The sequence below is a fragment of the Cyprinodon tularosa genome, unplaced genomic scaffold, assembly GCF_016077235.1.
Source record: "Cyprinodon tularosa strain WSP-4 unplaced genomic scaffold, ASM1607723v1 ctg1123, whole genome shotgun sequence".
Classification (NCBI taxonomy): domain Eukaryota; kingdom Metazoa; phylum Chordata; class Actinopteri; order Cyprinodontiformes; family Cyprinodontidae; genus Cyprinodon; species Cyprinodon tularosa.
Window position 1 is genome coordinate 79496 of NW_024037920.1, and position 19279 is coordinate 98774.

The 19279-nt window shown below is 44.0% G+C and overlaps 1 protein-coding gene across 1 annotated transcript in view; it reads left to right on the forward strand.

Annotated features, from left to right (window-relative positions):
• The window catches only part of gli2a (GLI family zinc finger 2a), a 95134-nt gene that overhangs the window by 72756 nt on the left and 3099 nt on the right, over positions 1 to 19279 (forward strand). Inside the window, exons 8-13 of the mRNA XM_038300945.1 lie at positions 6468 to 6578; positions 6790 to 6930; positions 11881 to 12030; positions 14858 to 15022; positions 15104 to 15382; positions 17965 to 18325. Of these exons, the coding sequence (XP_038156873.1) occupies positions 6468 to 6578; positions 6790 to 6930; positions 11881 to 12030; positions 14858 to 15022; positions 15104 to 15382; positions 17965 to 18325 (1207 nt within the window). The remainder of the gene's footprint in view (positions 1 to 6467; positions 6579 to 6789; positions 6931 to 11880; positions 12031 to 14857; positions 15023 to 15103; positions 15383 to 17964; positions 18326 to 19279) is intronic.

Here is a 19279-nt window from a genome sequence, read left to right on the forward strand (position 1 = left end):
ACGCTAGTTTGGATCCAGACTGTTTTCATGCTAGTTTGAATCCAGACTGTTTTCATGCTAGTTTGGATCCAGACTGTTTTCACGCTAGTTTGGATCCAGACTGTTTTCATGCTAGTTTGGATCCAGACTGTTTTCATGCTAGTCTGGATCCAGACTGTTTTCATGCTAGTTTGGATCCAGATTGTTTTCATGTTAGTTTGGATCCAGACTGTTTTCACGCTAGTTTGGATCCAGACTGTTTTCACGCTAGTTTGGATCCAGACTGTTTTCGCGCTAGTTTGGATCCAGACTGTTTTCACGCTAGTTTGGATCCAGACTGTTTTCATGCTAGTCTGGATCCAGACTGTTTTCACGCTGGTTTGGATCCAGACTGTTTTTACGCTAGTTTGGATCCAGATTGTTTTCATGCTAGTCTGGATCCAGACTGTTTTCATGTTAGTTTGGATCCAGATTGTTTTCACGCTAGTTTGGATCCAGACTGTTTTCACGCTAGTTTGGATCCAGACTGTTTTCACGCTAGTCTGGATCCAGACTGTTTTCACGCTAGTTTGGATCCAGACTGTTTTCACGCTAGTTTGGATCCAGACTGTTTTCACGCTAGTTTGGATCCAGACTGTTTTCACGCTAGTTTGAATCCAGACTGTTTTCACACTAGTTTGGATCCAGATTGTTTTCACGCTAGTTTGGATCCAGACTGTTTTCACGCTAGTTTGGATCCAGACTGTTTTCACGCTAGTTTGGATCCAGACTGTTTTCACGCTAGTTTGAATCCAGACTGTTTTCACGCTAGTTTGGATCCAGACTGTTTTCACGCTAGTTTGGATCCAGACTGTTTTCATGCTAGTTTGGATCCAGATTGTTTTCATGCTAGATTGGATCCAGACTGTTTTCATGCTAGTTTGGATCCAGACTGTTTTCATGCTAGTTTGGATCCAGACTGTTTTCACGCTAGTTTTGATCCAGACTGTTTTCATGCTAGTCTGGATCCAGACTGTTTTCATGCTAGTTTGGATCCAGATTGTTTTCATGATAGTTTGGATCCAGACTGTTTTCATGCTAGTTTGGATCCAGACTGTTTTCATGCTAGTCTGGATCCAGACTGTTTTCATGCTAGTTTGGATCCAGATTGTTTTCGTGTTAGTTTGGATCCAGACTGTTCTCACGCTAGTTTGGATCCAGACTGTTTTCATGCTAGTTTGAATCCAGACTGTTTTCATGCTAGTTTGGATCCAGACTGTTTTCACGGTAGTTTGGATCCAGACTGTTTTCATGCTAGTTTGGATCCAGACTGTTTTCATGCTAGTCTGGATCCAGACTGTTTTCATGCTAGTTTGGATCCAGATTGTTTTCATGCTAGTCTGGATCCAGACTGTTTTCATGCTAGTTTGGATCCAGATTGTTTTCATGTTAGTTTGGATCCAGACTGTTTTCACGCTAGTTTGGATCCAGACTGTTTTCATGCTAGTTTGAATCCAGACTCTTTTCATGCTAGTTTGGATCCAGACTGTTTTCACGCTAGTTTGGATCCAGACTGTTTTCATGCTAGTTTGGATCCAGACTGTTTTCATGCTAGTCTGGATCCAGACTGTTTTCATGCTAGTTTGGATCCAGATTGTTTTCATGTTAGTTTGGATCCAGACTGTTTTCACGCTAGTTTGGATCCAGACTGTTTTCACGCTAGTTTGGATCCAGACTGTTTTCACGCTAGTTTGGATCCAGACTGTTTTCACGCTAGTTTGGATCCAGACTGTTTTCACGCTAGTTTGGATCCAGACTGTTTTCATGCTAGTCTGGATCCAGACTGTTTTCATGCTAGTCTGGATCCAGACTGTTTTCACGCTGGTTTGGATCCAGACTGTTTTTACGCTAGTTTGGATCCAGACTGTTTTCATGTTAGTTTGGATCCAGATTGTTTTCACGCTAGTTTGGATCCAGACTGTTTTCACGCTAGTTTGGATCCAGACTTTTTTCACGCTAGTCTGGATCCAGACTGTTTTCACGCTAGTTTGGATCCAGACTGTTTTCACGCTAGTTTGGATCCAGACTGTTTTCACGCTAGTTTGGATCCAGACTGTTTTCACGCTAGTTTGAATCCAGACTGTTTTCACACTAGTTTGGATCCAGATTGTTTTCACGCTAGTTTGGATCCAGACTGTTTTCACGCTAGTTTGGATCCAGACTGTTTTCACGCTAGTTTGGATCCAGACTGTTTTCACGCTAGTTTGAATCCAGACCGTTTTCACGCTAGTTTGGATCCAGACTGTTTTCACGCTAGTTTGGATCCAGACTGTTTTCATGCTAGTTTGGATCCAGATTGTTTTCATGCTAGATTGGATCCAGACTGTTTTCATGCTAGTTTGGATCCAGACTGTTTTCATGCTAGTTTGGATCCAGACTGTTTTCACGCTAGTTTTGATCCAGACTGTTTTCATGCTAGTCTGGATCCAGACTGTTTTCATGCTAGTTTGGATCCAGATTGTTTTCATGCTAGTCTGGATCCAGACTGTTTTCATGCTAGTCTGGATCCAGACTGTTTTCACGCTGGTTTGGATCCAGACTGTTTTCATGCTGGTTTGAATCCAGACTGTTTTCACGCTAGTTTGGATCCAGATTGTTTTCACGCTAGTTTGGATCCAGACTGTTTTCATGCTAGTTTGGATCCAGACTGTTTTCACGCTAGTTTGGATCCAGACTGTTTTCACGCTAGTTTGGATCCAGACTGTTTTCACGCTAGTTTGGATCCAGACTGTTTTCACGCTAGTTTGAATACAGACTGTTTTCACGCTAGTTTGGATCCAGACTGTTTTCACGCTAGTTTGGATCCAGACTGTTTTCACGCTAGTCTGGATCCAGACTGTTTTCACGCTAGTTTGGATCCAGACTGTTTTCACGCTAGTTTGGATCCAGACTGTTTTCACGCTAGTTTGGATCCAGACTGTTTTCATGCTAGTTTGAATCCAGATTGTTTTCACGCTAGTTTGGATCCAGATTGTTTTCACGCTAGTTTGGATCCAGACTGTTTTCACGCTAGTTTGGATCCAGACTGTTTTCACGCTAGTTTGGATCCAGACTGTTTTCAGTCTGGCTAGTTTGGATCCAGACTGTTTTCACGCTAGTTTGGATCCAGACTGTTTTCACGCTAGTTTGGATCCAGACTGTTTTCACGCTAGTTTGGATCCAGACTGTTTTCACGCTAGTTTGGATCCAGACTGTTTTCACGCTAGTCTGGATCCAGACTGTTTTCACGCTGGTTTGGATCCAGACTGTTTTTACGCTAGTTTGGATCCAGATTGTTTTCATGCTAGTCTGGATCCAGACTGTTTTCATGTTAGTTTGGATCCAGATTGTTTTCACGCTAGTTTCGATCCAGATTGTTTTCACACTAGTTTGGATCCAGACTGTTTTCACGCTGGTTTGGATCCAGACTTTTTTCATGCTGGTTTGGATCCAGACTGATTTCACGCTAGTTTGGATCCAGATTGTTTTCACGCTAGTCTGGATCCAGACTGTTTTCATGCTAGTCTGGATCCAGACTGTTTTCATGCTAGTCTGGATCCAGACTGTTTTCACGCTGGTTTGGATCCAGACTGTTTTTACGCTAGTTTGGATCCAGATTGTTTTCACGCTAGTTTGGATCCAGACTGTTTTCATGCTAGTTTGAATCCAGACTGTTTTCACGCTAGTTTGGATCCAGATTGTTTTCACGCTAGTCTGGATCCAGACTGTTTTCACGCTGGTTTGGATCCAGACTGTTTTCACGCTAGTTTGGATCCAGATTGTTTTCACGCTAGTTTGGATCCAGACTGTTTTCACGCTAGTTTGGATCCAGACTGTTTTCACGCTAGTTTGGATCCAGACTGTTTTCACGCTAGTTTGGATCCAGACTGTTTTCACGCTAGTTTGGATCCAGACTGTTTTCACGCTAGTTTGGATCCAGACTGTTTTCACGCTAGTTTGAATCCAGACTGTTTTCACGCTAGTTTGGATCCAGACTGTTTTCACGCTAGTTTGGATCCAGATTGTTTTCACGCTAGTTTCGATCCAGATTGTTTTCACACTAGTTTGGATCCAGACTGTTTTCATGCTGGTTTGGATCCAGACTTTTTTCATGCTGGTTTGGATCCAGACTGATTTCACGCTAGTTTGGATCCAGATTGTTTTCACGCTAGTTTGGATCCAGACTGATTTCACGCTAGTTTGGATCCAGATTGTTTTCACACTAGTTTGGATCCAGACTGTTTTCATGCTGGTTTGGATCCAGACTTTTTTCATGCTGGTTTGGATCCAGACTGATTTCACGCTAGTTTGGATCCAGATTGTTTTCACGCTAGTTTGAATCCAGACTGTTTTCATGCTGGTTTGGATCCAGACTTTTTTCATGCTGGTTTCGATCCAGATTGTTTTCATGCTAGTTTGGCCAATAACAGTGTTAGTGTGTAATTTTATTACTTTTCCCTCTCTCCTTCCAAGCTCCTCCATTTTCTTATTTTTTTTTTTTCCTGATGTTATCTATCTCCTTCCATGCACGTCCTTCAGTACTACGATTTACTGAAACTTCTGATATACGCACTGCTGCCCCCTACTGGACTGGAGTGAAACAGATTAGCAGAGAAAAACAAATCTATTTTCTGCATCATTGCATCAGCAGAGAGGAAATGACCCAAGCCCGTACCATGATACCACCCCAGATCCTCTTCTTCCAACAAACAGCTGGATTTCTGATCAATGATGGTCCATCTCAGAATATCAGAGGTCAAAGGAGCAGATCTCCCCTCTGAGGTGAAAATCTGGGTTCTTGTCTGCTCCATGAAGTCTGGATCTTAGAGCAGGAAGAATGTTCTCCAGAGTGATCCGTGTTCTATCAGGTTCTAGCAGTTGGTGTTTGATGATCCTTCTGGATGCAGAACCATCAGAAGAAGCTCAGCTGGTTAGTTTGGAGTTGCTCCATGAAATACCTCACCTTTCTCAGAGGATTTGATAATATTCCTTCTCATCTTCTGAACTTTCCAAACAAGCAGCTGAACCAGTTTGCTTCTCAGAGACTTCTGCCACTGGTCCAGATCAGAACTACAAAGATCTGGTTGGACTCAGTACCAGCTGTAAATATCTGCTGTTTCTGGCCTGAACCATGCAGCTCTGTCTCCTTATTTCTCGTCTTTACGCTGCAGCCGCTGCATACGTCAACATCACACCAATGCCGCCTTTCTGCAGCTTTGGTTCTGCTCAGAGCGCCTCCACATTTATGCAGCTTTATTAGCACTGATCAGAACCATACTGGATGAAAGACACGGGGTCTGGGTGGGATTAGAGGACCCCCTCCAAGGTTGGACCTTCTCCAATACGCTTCAGCTCTCGTTTATATCAGCGCTTTCATTCTGTGTCTCCATTAGTCTTTTTGTCACGTTCAGTGGGTTGATCAAAGCCCCCCCCCCCATTTTTAATGCAACAGACCCCAGCTCTGCATCTGGTCCTACATATAAAAGGGCAATAAATCCTCTTCTTTCATATTTCTGTGACGCCTGAAGGATTCTGAACTGTTGAGTCTAAACATGATGCACTAGTTCTGCTAACAGCCCCCCCTGGTGCTGCTGAAATAGCTGAGCTATCTGAGAGGAATCTAGTGTTTGAAAAGTCTAAATAAATGCTTTAAAAATGATCTGATGAGTAGAAAGAATTCATGACTGGATGAATCATGCATAGTAATGGAGAGTTTAGTGGATTGTTGGATCCCAAGTCCATCGGTATGAAATGTGCCCACAGTCCAACAGATGTGAATCAGAACAGACATCCAGGCCTGGTCCTGTTCTAAACTCCGGTCTGCCACAGTTTCAGATCCAAGTCATGGTTCTGCCTCATACCCGGACCTTCCGACCCTCTTAAGCTGTTATTTGCTATGAAACTGTTATCGCTCAACATTATGATAGAACAGGATGAGGAATCCTGGATGATCCCCCAATAAACCGTCTGATTTGAAATAAAAAAAAAAGAAATGAGACAAATCTCTTGAGAAACGAAAGAGGGACCAATTTTTATCCTGGAACTGACTGAACCGAGAGCTTGGATGGTATAACGTGGTTCTCCCTGCCATCAAACCTCCACTCCTACCTTTCAAACTAGCCAGACAGGCTCCTTCTGGTTGGCAGCGATTGGTGTCGTAGTCAAGACTACACAAACCAAGACCAAGGAGTAATGAGACGAGGACAGGACTTTATACTTATGTCTCAGCCTCTAAATGTCTCTGCACTGCTTGGTCTAGGTTGTTGTGGTCTTAACTACGACACTAAAAGAGATTCATTAAGAATTGTTCTGTTCAGAAACTACTTTAAAGGACAGTTTCTCTGCACCTGAAAGCTGTTCCAGATTCCTGGGAACTGACAGGATTTCTTTTCCTGGTTGTTCCAGAGACCAATGCAGGAGTTTGATGATCATCTTAATCTAACTTCAGGCTTTTTGTGTGTCTTGTTCAGAATGCCAGTGGAGATCCGGCGGTCAGCAGCACCGTAAACCAACTGAACACCAAGAGGACAAAGGTGAAAACAGAGGCAGAGGGTCCAGTTCCTATTTCCCCATCCTCTCAGGTAGGAGCATCAAGCTGTCCTCATAAACACCTGAACAGCTGCTTCAACAAAAACACCTGGAGACCAACTTTTCCTCCAGGTCCTCATTAGCCTCCAGTTGGTTTTCATCAGTTAATGAAACCTTGATCTTATTTTTTATTATTGATCATTTTACGCTGGAACTGATCAGATGTCAGAGATGTAAAACTGTAATATCTCTACTGTCCTCCAGGAGCAGGGAGGGGGGGTCCTGGACCTGAGCGAAGATTTGGATAAAGATGAGTGCAAGCAGGAGCCAGAGGCCATTTACGAGACCAACTGTCACTGGGAGGGATGTTCCAAGGAGTACGACACCCAGGACCAGCTGGTCCATGTGAGCTCAGCATCTTCAGCCTCTAAGGAAGAACCAAATCAGATAAAACCAGTCGGTTAATGTCCAATAATCCAGTTAGGAAAGGTTGAATGTCACAGCTGAAACTCTTAATCCTTTATAGATCACTCAGTGAAATACTTTTAAAATCCAAATTTCCAGCCAGTATTGTTCTTGGAATCCAGGACCAGAACTTATGACCTTTGGAACATTAAGAAAATATATTTTGATGGTAGAAATACTTCCTCAGTAGGGGGGTGCAAGTGATCAAAATGCTATTTTGCCCTTTAAAGTGTTAATGTTACATCAACAGAGAGTGAAGCAGGATAAATTAATTCATTTTACGGAGAAGAAAGTATATAAATAATAGCTGGACGTGCTGAACTTCATGTAACTGGAGCTGATCTAGGGCTGGGCGATAAGGACTAAAATAAAACCTCTGATCATTTTAGTTTTAATTCAAATCATTTTTTTTCTGATTTCCCCGCCTCCTTATTAACATCCCTCCAATCGCAGCGCTCTGTTCTGCATGTTTACATTAAACACAGATTATTTTTAAGTAAACTTGAAAATAAGACCGGTGGGGAGCAGTGGCCGAGTGGTTAGTGCATAGAGCTGAGAATCCCACAGACCGCCACTCTGGGTCCCTGAGCAAGACTGTTAACCCCACACTGCTCCCCAAGGGGAGGGGTTAAATGCAGAGAGGGAATTTCTCCTTTGTGACATCAATAAAGCTCAATTTCTTTCTTTTTTTTTCTTTTGGTTAAACTTTTACCAATTAGAAATATGTTATAAATTCAGTTCTATTCAGTATATTTCTATAGCTCCAATTCACATCATGTCATCTCAGGTCACTTTCCAGTTCACCAGATCATCCAGTCAGATTGATTCAAAGTTTTCTATCTAAGGAAAACCAGCTGATTGCATCGACTCATTGACTCTTCAGCAATCCCTCACGATAAGCATGCTTGTAGCGACAGTGGAGAGGAAAAACTCCAGGCAGACGAGCTCCGAGCCAGCTCCCATGTCAGAGGATGAAGAGAGCACATCCAGTTAGTCACAGTCAGAGAAACAGGACTACACTGGAAAACAGGCCAAGCTCCAACATCTAGAAACAAAGGTGTTGATGGCAGCAGCACAGCTGATATTTCTCTCCAGGATGGAGTCACAGCCAAACAGGAACAGACCAGATGAAGCTACTATGAGAAAAAGCAGAGAGAGCAGAACGTTAGAGATTCAACTAACAGATTCTGCAGAGTGGGAGAATAGAGATAGAATGAAGCAGAATGATGAAAAAGAGGTCCCTATGTCCTCCAGCAGTCTAAGCCTATAGCAGCAGAACTATAGAGCCTCTCTAACTAGAAGCTCATAATATATATGGGCAACATGTCTGTAGCTTTGTGCAAAGCGACCACTTCCAGGATTGTTTTCCACCGTTCCCACTCTCAGTGGTAGCTATGCTTGCTGGCTAAACCGCACTGTGGGAGTAATACTCCAACTACGGAAGCTCCAGAGAGTCAACGTTACGGCGTTAAATCACCTGCAACAAAAACTATTGAATAAATTAGTTGTCCAGTGGAGGCCTGATGAGAAGAAGCTTCTTCTGCATCTTCCCAGCAGATGACGACCGACCGGTCCTTCATCTCCAACGGGTCCATTAGAACCCAAACCCAACCAGTTAACGGAGTGTTGATTGGCTCCGGTCAGAAAGGCGTTCTGTGACCGATTCCTTCCTGTTTACTTGACACGATTCATGTTAATGAGCCAACACCCCTCCCCCACAGAGCCGCGTCACCTCTGACCCCTGACCTCTTGGTCCTCGCAACCCCCGGGGGCCTCCATAAATCCACCATCACGCTCTCCACACATAGATCCTCCTCAGAGCAACAGGAAGGAAACGTCTGATATCTGCAGATCCGTTGGAAGGAGGCCTACAGGACGCCGGACCCTCATTAGCCTTTGGTTCTGTTCCGACCAGAAGACTAGTTTCTACCACAGAGAATAAAGGCCAGACTAGGGATTAGTTTATTTTGATTTCGAGAATAAAGTTGTGACATCATGAGAAAAATGTCATAAAACTATGAGAATAAAGTTCTAACATTACAAGAATGAAGTCATCAAACCACAACCAGTTTCAGATGTTCCTTAACTGTGATTCCTGTATAGCACTTTGGTCAACCCCGGTTGTTTTAAATGTGCTTTATAAATAAAGTTTGAGTTGAGTTGAGAAAGAAAGCTTGGAGCTCCGCCCAGCAGATGACGGCCGACCAGCTCCACCAATCAGCAACCAGAGTCCACTTTGACATCCTGCCCAGTTTGATGCTGCTGCTGCTATTTCCTGATTATTCAAACTGATGCTAAAGTAGAACTTCACATGATGCTCCACATTCCTCATTTTAGGGAAGAAAGAGCTTCTGGGAAGAGTTGTCAGAAAATATAACTTTATTCTCATAATTTTAGGACTTTATTCTAGTAATGTTACGACTTTAGTCTCATAAGTTTATGACTTTATGCTCATAATTTTACCTTTTATTCTCAACATTTTACGACTTTATTCTCGAAATAAAAAAAGACTGTCGTAAGTTTCCATTGCCAGCAGAACAGAATAGATCAGAAACTTTTTACTGTTTCACAGAGAAGGAAAAAGACTGATTTTAGACTGGGTTAGCATTGTTTGTGTTTGACACGCTTAGCTTAGCATTACAGGATTTATCAAACCAAACAGAAGGTCTGGGTTCTGGTTCTGGTTCTGGTTCTGGAGCAAGGCTTCGACCTGTGGTCAGGATTTTCTCCATGCGTTGCAGCAACATAAACTCTCCTTGTTAATCACCAGCTTCTCTTCTGCAGCCTCAGACAGTAGCAGGGGAGCTAACGCACAGCGTCATGCTAACATATTGATTAAATCAAACACTAAGACTCAGACTGCAACTATAAAATCAAAGTAAAGGCTGACTGTGTTAGTAACTTACTGAATAAAGGCAGACAGCAACATGGGACAAACGTCAGATTCCTTTTCTGAGAGACCAAACATGGCCGCTTAAGCCGATCGACCGTTTATGCTAACCGTGAACATGGAGGCTGACAGAGCGACGCTGCCTCCAGCAGTCATAGTAACATCTGAACGGGATGCCAAAATGAAACGTGTCGGCTGAGAGAGGCGACATGCAAGATCCTTTCAACATGAGACTGAAGAGTCCAAGCTAAGGGTTAGCGTTAGCTTAACGGCTAGGTAATGGTATGCTAATTAAACCCTGATAAAAGTCTTTTAGGTTTCCATTTAGATTTTTAAAAAAACCCCGGCAACTGTCATTCAATCTGCTAATGTTGGAATAATAAAATGATTTGGTGACATTTATCTGAATGACTGGTTCTAAGTTCGGCTTCCTGTTAAATCCAGAATAGAATTTAAAATCCTCCTTCTCACATATAAAGCCTTAAATGGCCAAGCTCCATCTGATATCAGAGATCTGATTGTTCCTTATGTTCCTAACAGAGCACTTCGCTCTCAATCTGCAGGTTTACTAGTGGTTCCTAGAATTTCTAAAAGTAGAATGGGAGGCAGATCTTTTAGTTCTCAGGCTCCTCTCCTGTGGAACCAACTACCAGTTTTAGTCCGTGAGGCAGACACCCTGTCTACTTTTAAGGCTAGGCTTAAAACTTTCCTTTTTGATAAAGCTTCTAGTTAGAGTGGCTCAGGTTATCCTGAGCTATCTCTATAGTTCTGCTGCTATAGGCTTAGACTGCTGGAGGACATAGGGACCCCTTTTTCATCATTCTGCTTCATTCTATCTCTATTCTCCCACTCTGCAGAATCTGTTAGTTCAATCTCTAACGTTCTGCTCTCTCTGCTTTTCTCATAGTAGCTTCATCTGGTCTGTTCCTGTTTGGCTGTGACTCCATCCTGGAGAGAAATATCAGCTGTGCTGCTGCCATCAACACCTTTGTTTCTAGATGTTGGAGCTTGGCCTGTTTTCCAGTGTAGTCCTGTTTCTCTGACTGTGACTAACTGGATGTGCTCTCTTCATCCTCTGACATGGGAGCTGGCTCGGAGCTCGTCTGCCTGGCTGTGTGTTTCCTGGACGGGGCCGCCTGTGGAGCTGGTTGACAGTTGCCTTTTGTATCTATGCTGCTTTTTCTATGTCTGCTTCTGTCTCCTTGAACCCCAGTGGGCCTCAGCAGATGGCCGCTCACACTGAGCCTGGTTCTGCTGGAGGTTTCTTGCTGTTCAAAGGGAGTTTTTCCTCTCCACTGTCGCTACAAGCATGCTTAGTGTGAGGGATTGCTGAAGAGTCAATGAGTCGATGCAATCAGCTGGTTTTCCTTAGATAGAAAACTTTGAATCAATCTGACTGGATGATCTGGTTGATGTGGATCTATAAAGTGACCTGAGATGACATGATGTGAATTGGAGCTATAGAAATAAACTGAATAGAGCGGATTAATAAATCTCTGCGAGGATCAGCGGCGCTTTGGCTGCTGATGCAGTTAAACTTCTTCAATTCCTGCCTTAAACCAGCTTCAATGAGTCGTATCGGATCATAGTTAGTTTCAATTCTAGGGATTTAATTTAAGGATGATTCAGATTCATGTTTAGAGAAAAATAAAAAAGCATTTTTTATATGGAAATGTATAAATAGAGACGAGACCCAGACCTGCTTTATTCTTCTACATTTCATTAATAATGACGGTTACAGTTACAGCAGCAGATGGGATGTTATAGAACATCTCCTGGATCTAAGATCCTGTAAATAATCCAACTATGAGCTGCTGAAATAATTAATTTCTATTTGTTTGATCGATGTTAATCAAACACTGAATCATTCAGTTCAGTTCAGATCCAGTTTCCAGTAGAGGCTCCGCCCCGCGGCCCAGAATGACCATCAGCAGCAGGATCTGCATCATGGCGTCATCATCATGGCGTCATCACTGACCTCGGCTGGTTTGTCTCCTCAGCACATCAACAACGACCACATCCACGGAGAGAAGAAGGAGTTCGTGTGCCGCTGGGAGGAGTGTTCCCGGGAGCAGAAGCCCTTTAAGGCCCAGTACATGCTGGTGGTCCACATGAGGAGACACACGGGAGAGAAGCCACACAAATGCACGGTAAGGGCAGCAGCTGGATGTGCTGCAGAGGACCGACCGTCTCCTGTCCGGGTTCAGTCCTGCTGGGTTTCCACTGATGGACCGGAACCTTCTGGGTTTCTGACTTTGCTTCCCTCAGAACCACAACCCGGACCTCATTGGGGAGAAGTTCTGCTCATTAACCGGATCAGAAACGACTGAAACTAAAGGAAACCATTGAAAGGTGTTTCTGTCCCGCCCTGCTGGGTCAGAACCCTGTAGAACCTCCTCCAGCTCAGTCCGGTTAACGGTTGCCAACCGTTTATAACTATTTATTAACAGAAGTACCCGTCCCATCTTTAGCGATAAAGGAACGCATTTTATCCCGTTTTACTGCGAGAGTAAAACAATAATCAGTTAATGAAGAACAAGGACACCTTAGATACAAAACTTACGGTCAACTTGTTCCCGCCCCTGTCCTGGTCTGTGACCAATGAGCTGACAGCATATATATAACGATCCAGAATCCCCTCATCCCATTGGTTGAGCTCGTTGCTCACAGAGAAGATAGAGGGAGACAACAGAGCAGGATGGGAGACGAAGGGAGGAATTTAAATGCTGATGCTGCTTTACTCTGCAGCTCCTCACTGCTGCAGGAGCTCAGAGGAAATATCATAATTAGTTAATTAATTAATTAATAATTAATCATGTGGCATCGAGCTAATGATTAATCTTCTGTTTTCCAACTGTAGCCTTCCGTCACTGCATTTAAGGAACAAATATGTTTACAAGTTTGCTGTTGCACCAAAAATGTACACCATTTATTTATTGTTTTACACTTTGAAGTGAAGCAGGACAGGATTATGCTTAAAGGAATAGTACACCCAAAACATGATTAGCCTTCGTTTTCTACTCACCCCCATGCTGAACAACACTCTGGAGTACTTTTTTGATATCTCAAATGCATCTGGAGATCTGGGAGGCTTCTTGCTGTCTGCTGACATTCAAATAATGGAGGTCTATGGCGCCCGAGGCAGAAAGGTCCATAAAAGTCCACAAAAAACGTGTCAATATTCCTCCATACTGCTCGTCCAATGTATTCCAAGTGTCCTGAGTGGGTAGCATCCAGAATTTACTTGAAACGAAGTCATTTAGAATGTTTTTAGAGCATAAACAGTAGTGTATAGGATTTCCTGAAAGCGCGTTCATGACGCTACGGAAACCGCGGCAGACCAAACCAGATGAAAGTGCGCATTCAGCTCGGCAAAGAACTCATGCTCTTCCTCAACACTGAAGTCCTCAGACATTTTCCTTTCGTTGTTTCTTTCTTTGCACAGGTAAACAGCACATTTCTTCTTCTACGCTTGCATTATCGGCAGAGCAGACGCTGAATGCGCACTTTCATCTGGTTTGGTCTGCCGGCTTCCGTAGCGTCGTGAGCGCGCATGTGCGCGCTTTCAGGAAATCCTATACACTACTGTTTATGCTCTAAAAACATTCTAAATGACTTCGTTTCGAGTAAATTCTGGACGCTACCCACTCAGGACACTTGGAATACATTGGACGAGCAGTATGGAGGAATATTGACACGTTTTTTGTGGACTTTTATGGACCTTTCTGCCTCGGGCGCCATAGACCTCCATTATTTGAATGTCAGCAGACAGCAAGAAGCCTCCCAGATCTCCAGATGCATTTGAGATATCAAAAAAGTACTCCAGAGTGTTGTTCAGCATGGGGGTGAGTAGAAAATGAAGGCTAATCATGTTTTGGGTGTACTATTCCTTTAAGATACTTATTTTATTCAGCAAAGTTTGTTATTTAGTATTAAAGGGAATTGCTGGATAATAATTTGTTTTCCATGTTTTCATGTCGCTCACTAATATGCATCTACTTCAATGTAGATTTAAGTCAAATAGTTAAAAAAAATCATCAAATCAAGTTGGACAGAAAACACTGGAAACAATCGAAATCTAAATAAGTCTTTTTTTCTTTAATTGAGGAGGAAATGAGACACTTTGTTAATTAAAACAGGAGAGTTTACATTTAAAGGAAGAAAGAACATTTGCATTTTCTAATTCCAAGTGCAGATTATCTCTAGTACTCGGCAAATCGTCTCATTTATCTGCTCAAATTAAAGGTAAATACATTTAATTTAGGATTTTTTTTTTGTTATTTAAGGTAATTTTTGCAGTGAACATCTGAGAACATCATCAGCCTCAGATTGGATTCAGGTCTGGACTTTGACTAGGCCGTAGTGGAGCAGGAATGTTCTTCTCTGGCTGCATGTGTGGGCGGTGCTGCTGGGTCCGGCTCTTCCCGTTAAACTGGCCTTTATTTGGGGCCTCAGATTGAGAAAATGGCGGCAGTCCAGAGGCGCAGCTCGCGGTTCTCTACGTTTCTCCCCAGCAGCGGCGGCGCGATCGGCGTCCTGCAGATTTATTAAAGCTATGCTTTGCTGTGTGGAGATCAAATCGAAGCTTCAAAGCTGCCTCAGCTGCAGCCAAGGCGTTAAAGCAGATGAGCGGGAGGCTGATTGACGGCGTGGGCGAGTAATTAAAACGTGCTCACAGGCCGGGGGGGCCAGGGGTCCTTATTAGAGCTGAACTTCTGAACCGCTCCCAAGTCCCAGATGCAGCGTCTCAGAACCGGCTCTGCTTCTTAGAGGAGGAAGCTTCTGACGCGGCGCCGCTCTCTGATTCCCTTTTCACTTCAAAGTCTCTCCGGCTCACAATGCGGCGCTCAGAGGCAATAGCAGATTACAGCTGCAACGCTTCCTCTGACTCCACGCCACGCAGCACATGTTTTACCACAATGCTTTGCTCAGTAGGCGGCGGAGCGTCCAACGTGTTCTGCTTGTCTCTGTCTGCAGTTCGAGGGATGCTTCAAGGCCTACTCCCGCCTGGAGAACCTGAAGACCCACCTGAGGTCGCACACTGGGGAGAAACCGTACGTGTGCGAGCACGAAGGCTGCAACAAGGCCTTCTCCAACGCGTCGGACCGCGCCAAGCATCAGAACCGCACCCACTCCAATGAGGTAGGTCTGCCGTCAGCTTCCTCTGTCCTTCCAGGTCGGTTGGTTCCTGCTTTCCTTCAGACGCTGATTCTCTGTCTGCAGAAACCGTACGTCTGTAAGATCCCCGGCTGCACCAAGCGATACACCGACCCCAGCTCCCTCAGGAAGCACGTCAAGACAGTCCACGGACCCGAAGCCCACGTCACCAAGAAGCAGCGCGGCGAGGCGCCGCCCCGGCCGCCGCCCAGAGGGAACGGGGAGAACGAGGCGAGCTCCAAACGCGGCCCGCCCGGCGCCGACGGCAAGGCCGACGCCAAAGGGGCGTCCAGGGGGGGAGACGACAGCCTGCAGGTCCGCTCCATCAAGACGGAGAACTCTGTGGTGAGTTCCTGCGGCGCGCCGCCATCGTACGATGACACGTTTCCTCCTCAGCTCGTCTCTAAGCGTTTAGAGAACAAACCTGCGGCCATCTTCTGGCTTCAGTTCTCAGTGAGGGAACGATTCTAGAACCATCATCAGTTTAAAATCCTTCTGCCCACAGCATGATGCTGCCATCTCCGTGCTTTAAATATGGCGTCTGATCTCTTCTCCCCCCCTCTGGATCCTAAAGTATTCACACAGGAAGTTCTATGTGAGAGTAGAAGGAACTGGGACCAGTATGGAGGGAAAATAAAACCTCCATCAAAGATAAAGTTTTAGAGAAATACTTTGCTGATTTTATTTTTCATTTTTTTCTTTTTTTCTTTAACTCCTTAATTCTCCTGTTGGATGTGGAAACATTTTACTGGGCTGATAGAGAGGAGAACATGATCTTTTAAAAATAATAGAAATTCCTTAAACTCAGTTTTAAAAAATTGATTTTTAACAAAATAAAAGATTTAAATAAAACTATAAAAGAAAGAAAATAATCTGGTTAAAGTTAATCTCCTAAAATGAACTTTTTCGCCATTTTATTTCTGGATTTTTATTCTTAGATTTCCATTTACAAAAGTAACAATAATGGATCAATAATTCCTCCGTAGAGTAAAAACATCTTTGCACAGTTTAAAGAAATTATCGAGAAAATGATCCATTTTAATTAAACTTCCAGATAAATAATCAATGGAAACCAGCTCCTGCTGGTTAGTTGGTTGATCATTTAAGGAATTCCTCTCTATGTTTTGTACTCAGCTGACTTTTCATGCTGTCTCTAAAGGAATGAAAGATTTTTTCCAAGCACTAAGCTCACTTAGCTGATTGCTCCTTCCTGTGTTTCCAAAAAGGCCAAAGTAAATAACCCAGTCCTTCTTTTCACTGTAGACAAGCCATGATCTGCTTCTCTGTTCTCCATTTTTCATTTGGATGAAATAATAGCTGCATGAATCATGACAGCAGACAAGATAGAGGAGAGCAGGAGGCGGGGTTACCAATCTACTGGCTCTGGAGAGCAGAGTTCGCTGCTTTTAGATGTTGTCTCCAAAGTCTCCAGTAGCAGAAAAAAGTCTCTAGATTTGGCGCTAGGAGCTTTTTAGAAATCAAAGTGCTAGAGGGGTCTGAAAAGTGGCTAAATATAGCGACTAAAGCGCTAAGTTGGCAACACTGCTCTTTGCATGGTTTGTTTTCAAATGGTTTGCTGCTGTCTGTTTGGACCTTTCTGAACATGTGCAGCAAATGGACTGATCCAATATGGTGGACACTGGAGGGGGGGGGCTGAGAGACACTTAATATTATCAGCGTTCTGATGGCATTTTAGCCAAAGGATTTTTATCAAAATTATAATTAATGTGCAGAAATAAGGAATAGTTGTATTAACCATACATGGAAACAGAGTTTTATGGGGCCCCCAGGAACTTGGGGCCCCCAGGAGCTGCCTAGTATTGCCTAATGGTAAATCCCCCCCCTGCCTGTGAGGCTGGCAGGCCTCCTCACCATCACCCTAATCTCCCTCCAGGTTCAGGTCTGGTTCCAATCAGAGAGGGTCTGGGTTGTTATTCCAGGTGCAGCTGTTGAAGCTCTGCAGGGAGGACAGAGGGATGATTCTAGATGTAGAGCATGTAGAGTGTTTAAAAGGGAACGCTGTTTCTTTACATTGGCCCCTTGATTTCCCGTTATTCCATCATGTTCTACTCTCCCAGATGAGTTTAGTGTCATCTGGAGCCGTTCTGAAGATATTCCGTTAGGTTATATCCAGTAACGCCTTCCTATGGGCAACGACTTGAAGGCACAAACTAAACTGTTCATCATTTATTCTTTATGGTACGCCAGCATTCAGAACATGGAGGCCAATCACTGTCCCCCAGACATCCACAGTTAGATTTTATATATCTTTTAAAAACAAAGCAGCGCATGGATGACATCATCTGTGTGCGCCGGCGTTCCCCTTTAAGGTAACGGTTCTAACTCTGCATGTTTCCCACTGAACTCTCTGGCTTGTTGCTTCCTTCTGCTTCTTCTCCAACACCCGGACAGCCGACCCTGAGGTGAGCGCTCGCTCTGCTGCTGCATCTCTTTTCCATCATGTCTGATGTTCATGTATTGCTGCATGAAACGGGGCCAGAACTGGCCGGCGAACAATGGACGCTGCTGTCACATTAATATTCATAGAATCAGAAAGTTTCAGCGATGTGTGTCACGCTGTGATCAGACCTCTCAGTTCTGGACCGTTTTAACATAAAATCATTTATTATGCTCTTGTTTTCATCTCGTCAATAAATCACAAGCATCCATAATGAATGACTGTGGAAGAACAAGCATGCATTAGTTATTACAAAACATCTTTCCAGTCAGAATGTCTGAACTTTGGTGGTAATTATTAAGCACTGATTAATGCATAATGGAGTCCTGTGAACGTGGCGTGGTTCTGCTGGGTTTTAGTTTTTCCTTCATTTCATTTTTTCATCTTTAGTTGTATCATATATTGCCTCAGTTGGATTAGTGCAGAATGGCGCTAACATGAACGCTGCCCCCTGCTGTTCTCTCTGCAGACATATCAGTCCAGTCCTGGTGGCCAGTCGTCATGCAGCAGCGAGCCGTCGCCTCTTAGCAGCACCAACAACAACGACAGTGGGGTAGAGATGGCGCTGCACAGCGGGGGCAGCTTCGGGGACCTCAGCGCGCCGGACGAAGGTCCCATGGTGGACTCTACCGTCTCCAGTGGGGGGCAGCAGGCGGGGGTGGAGCTTCAGCTGAGGAAGTCTTTGGCCCACGGAGGAGCCGTCACCATCAAGCTGGAGAACATCAAGCAGGAACGGCTGAAGTCGGTGAGGGACCCCTGCAGCTGGGTCCCCGGCAGAACGCAGGCGCCACAGGGCCAACACTGCAAGCTGCCGCCCATCCCTGCAGCCGGTGAGCATCTCTGTCTGTTAGCATGGGGGGGGGGGGGTTCTTCAGGAGCAGAGATGATCCCCAGAAATACAGCACTTAGATTTGATCCCATCAAAAAAAAAAGAATGTTAGAACTGTAAATATACAGTCATATTTTTGTATGTATTTATGACTGTTTTCAAGGCTGCACTTTAAAATATTAATTTGTCTAGAGCTGTTTTAAACGAAATTTACTTTTGTTTACACTCGTGTATACAAAATGACAAAATAAAAAAATAAATCTATCACACCAGATGATTCCTGTGTAAATAAACAGATCAACTGTGTGTAGAATTAACTCTGCTGATGTCAGCAGTTAGAATCAATGAAGCTGCAGTTTCTTCTCTCTGCTGAACTCCTAACTTCCGTTCCTAGTTCCTGATCCTAGTTCCTAGCTTCTGTTCCTAGTTCCTAGCTTCTGTTCGTAGTTCCTGATCCTAGTTCCTAGCTTCTGATCCTAGTTCCTGATCCTAGTTCCTAGCTTCTGATCCTAGTTCCTGATCCTAGTTCCTAGCTTCTGATCCTAGTTCTTGATCCTAGTTCCTAGCTTCTGATCCTAGTTCCTGATCCTAGTTCCTAGCTTCTGTTCCTAGTTCCTAGCTTCTGTTCGTAATTCCTGATCCTAGTTCCTAGCTTCTGATCCTAGTTCCTAGCTTCTGATCCTAGTTCCTGATCCTAGTTCCTAGCTTCTGATCCTACTTCTTGATCCTAGTTCCTAGCTTCTGATCCTAGTTCCTGATCCTAGTTCCTAGCTTCTGTTCCTAGTTCCTAGCTTCTGTTCCTAGTTCCTAGCTTCTGTTCCTAGTTCCTGATCCTAGTTCCTAGCTTCTGTTCCTAGTTCCTAGCTTCTGTTCCTAGTTCCTGATCCTAGTTCCTAGCTTCTGATCCTAGTTCCTAGCTTCTGATCCTAGTTCCTAGCTTCTGATCCTAGTTCCT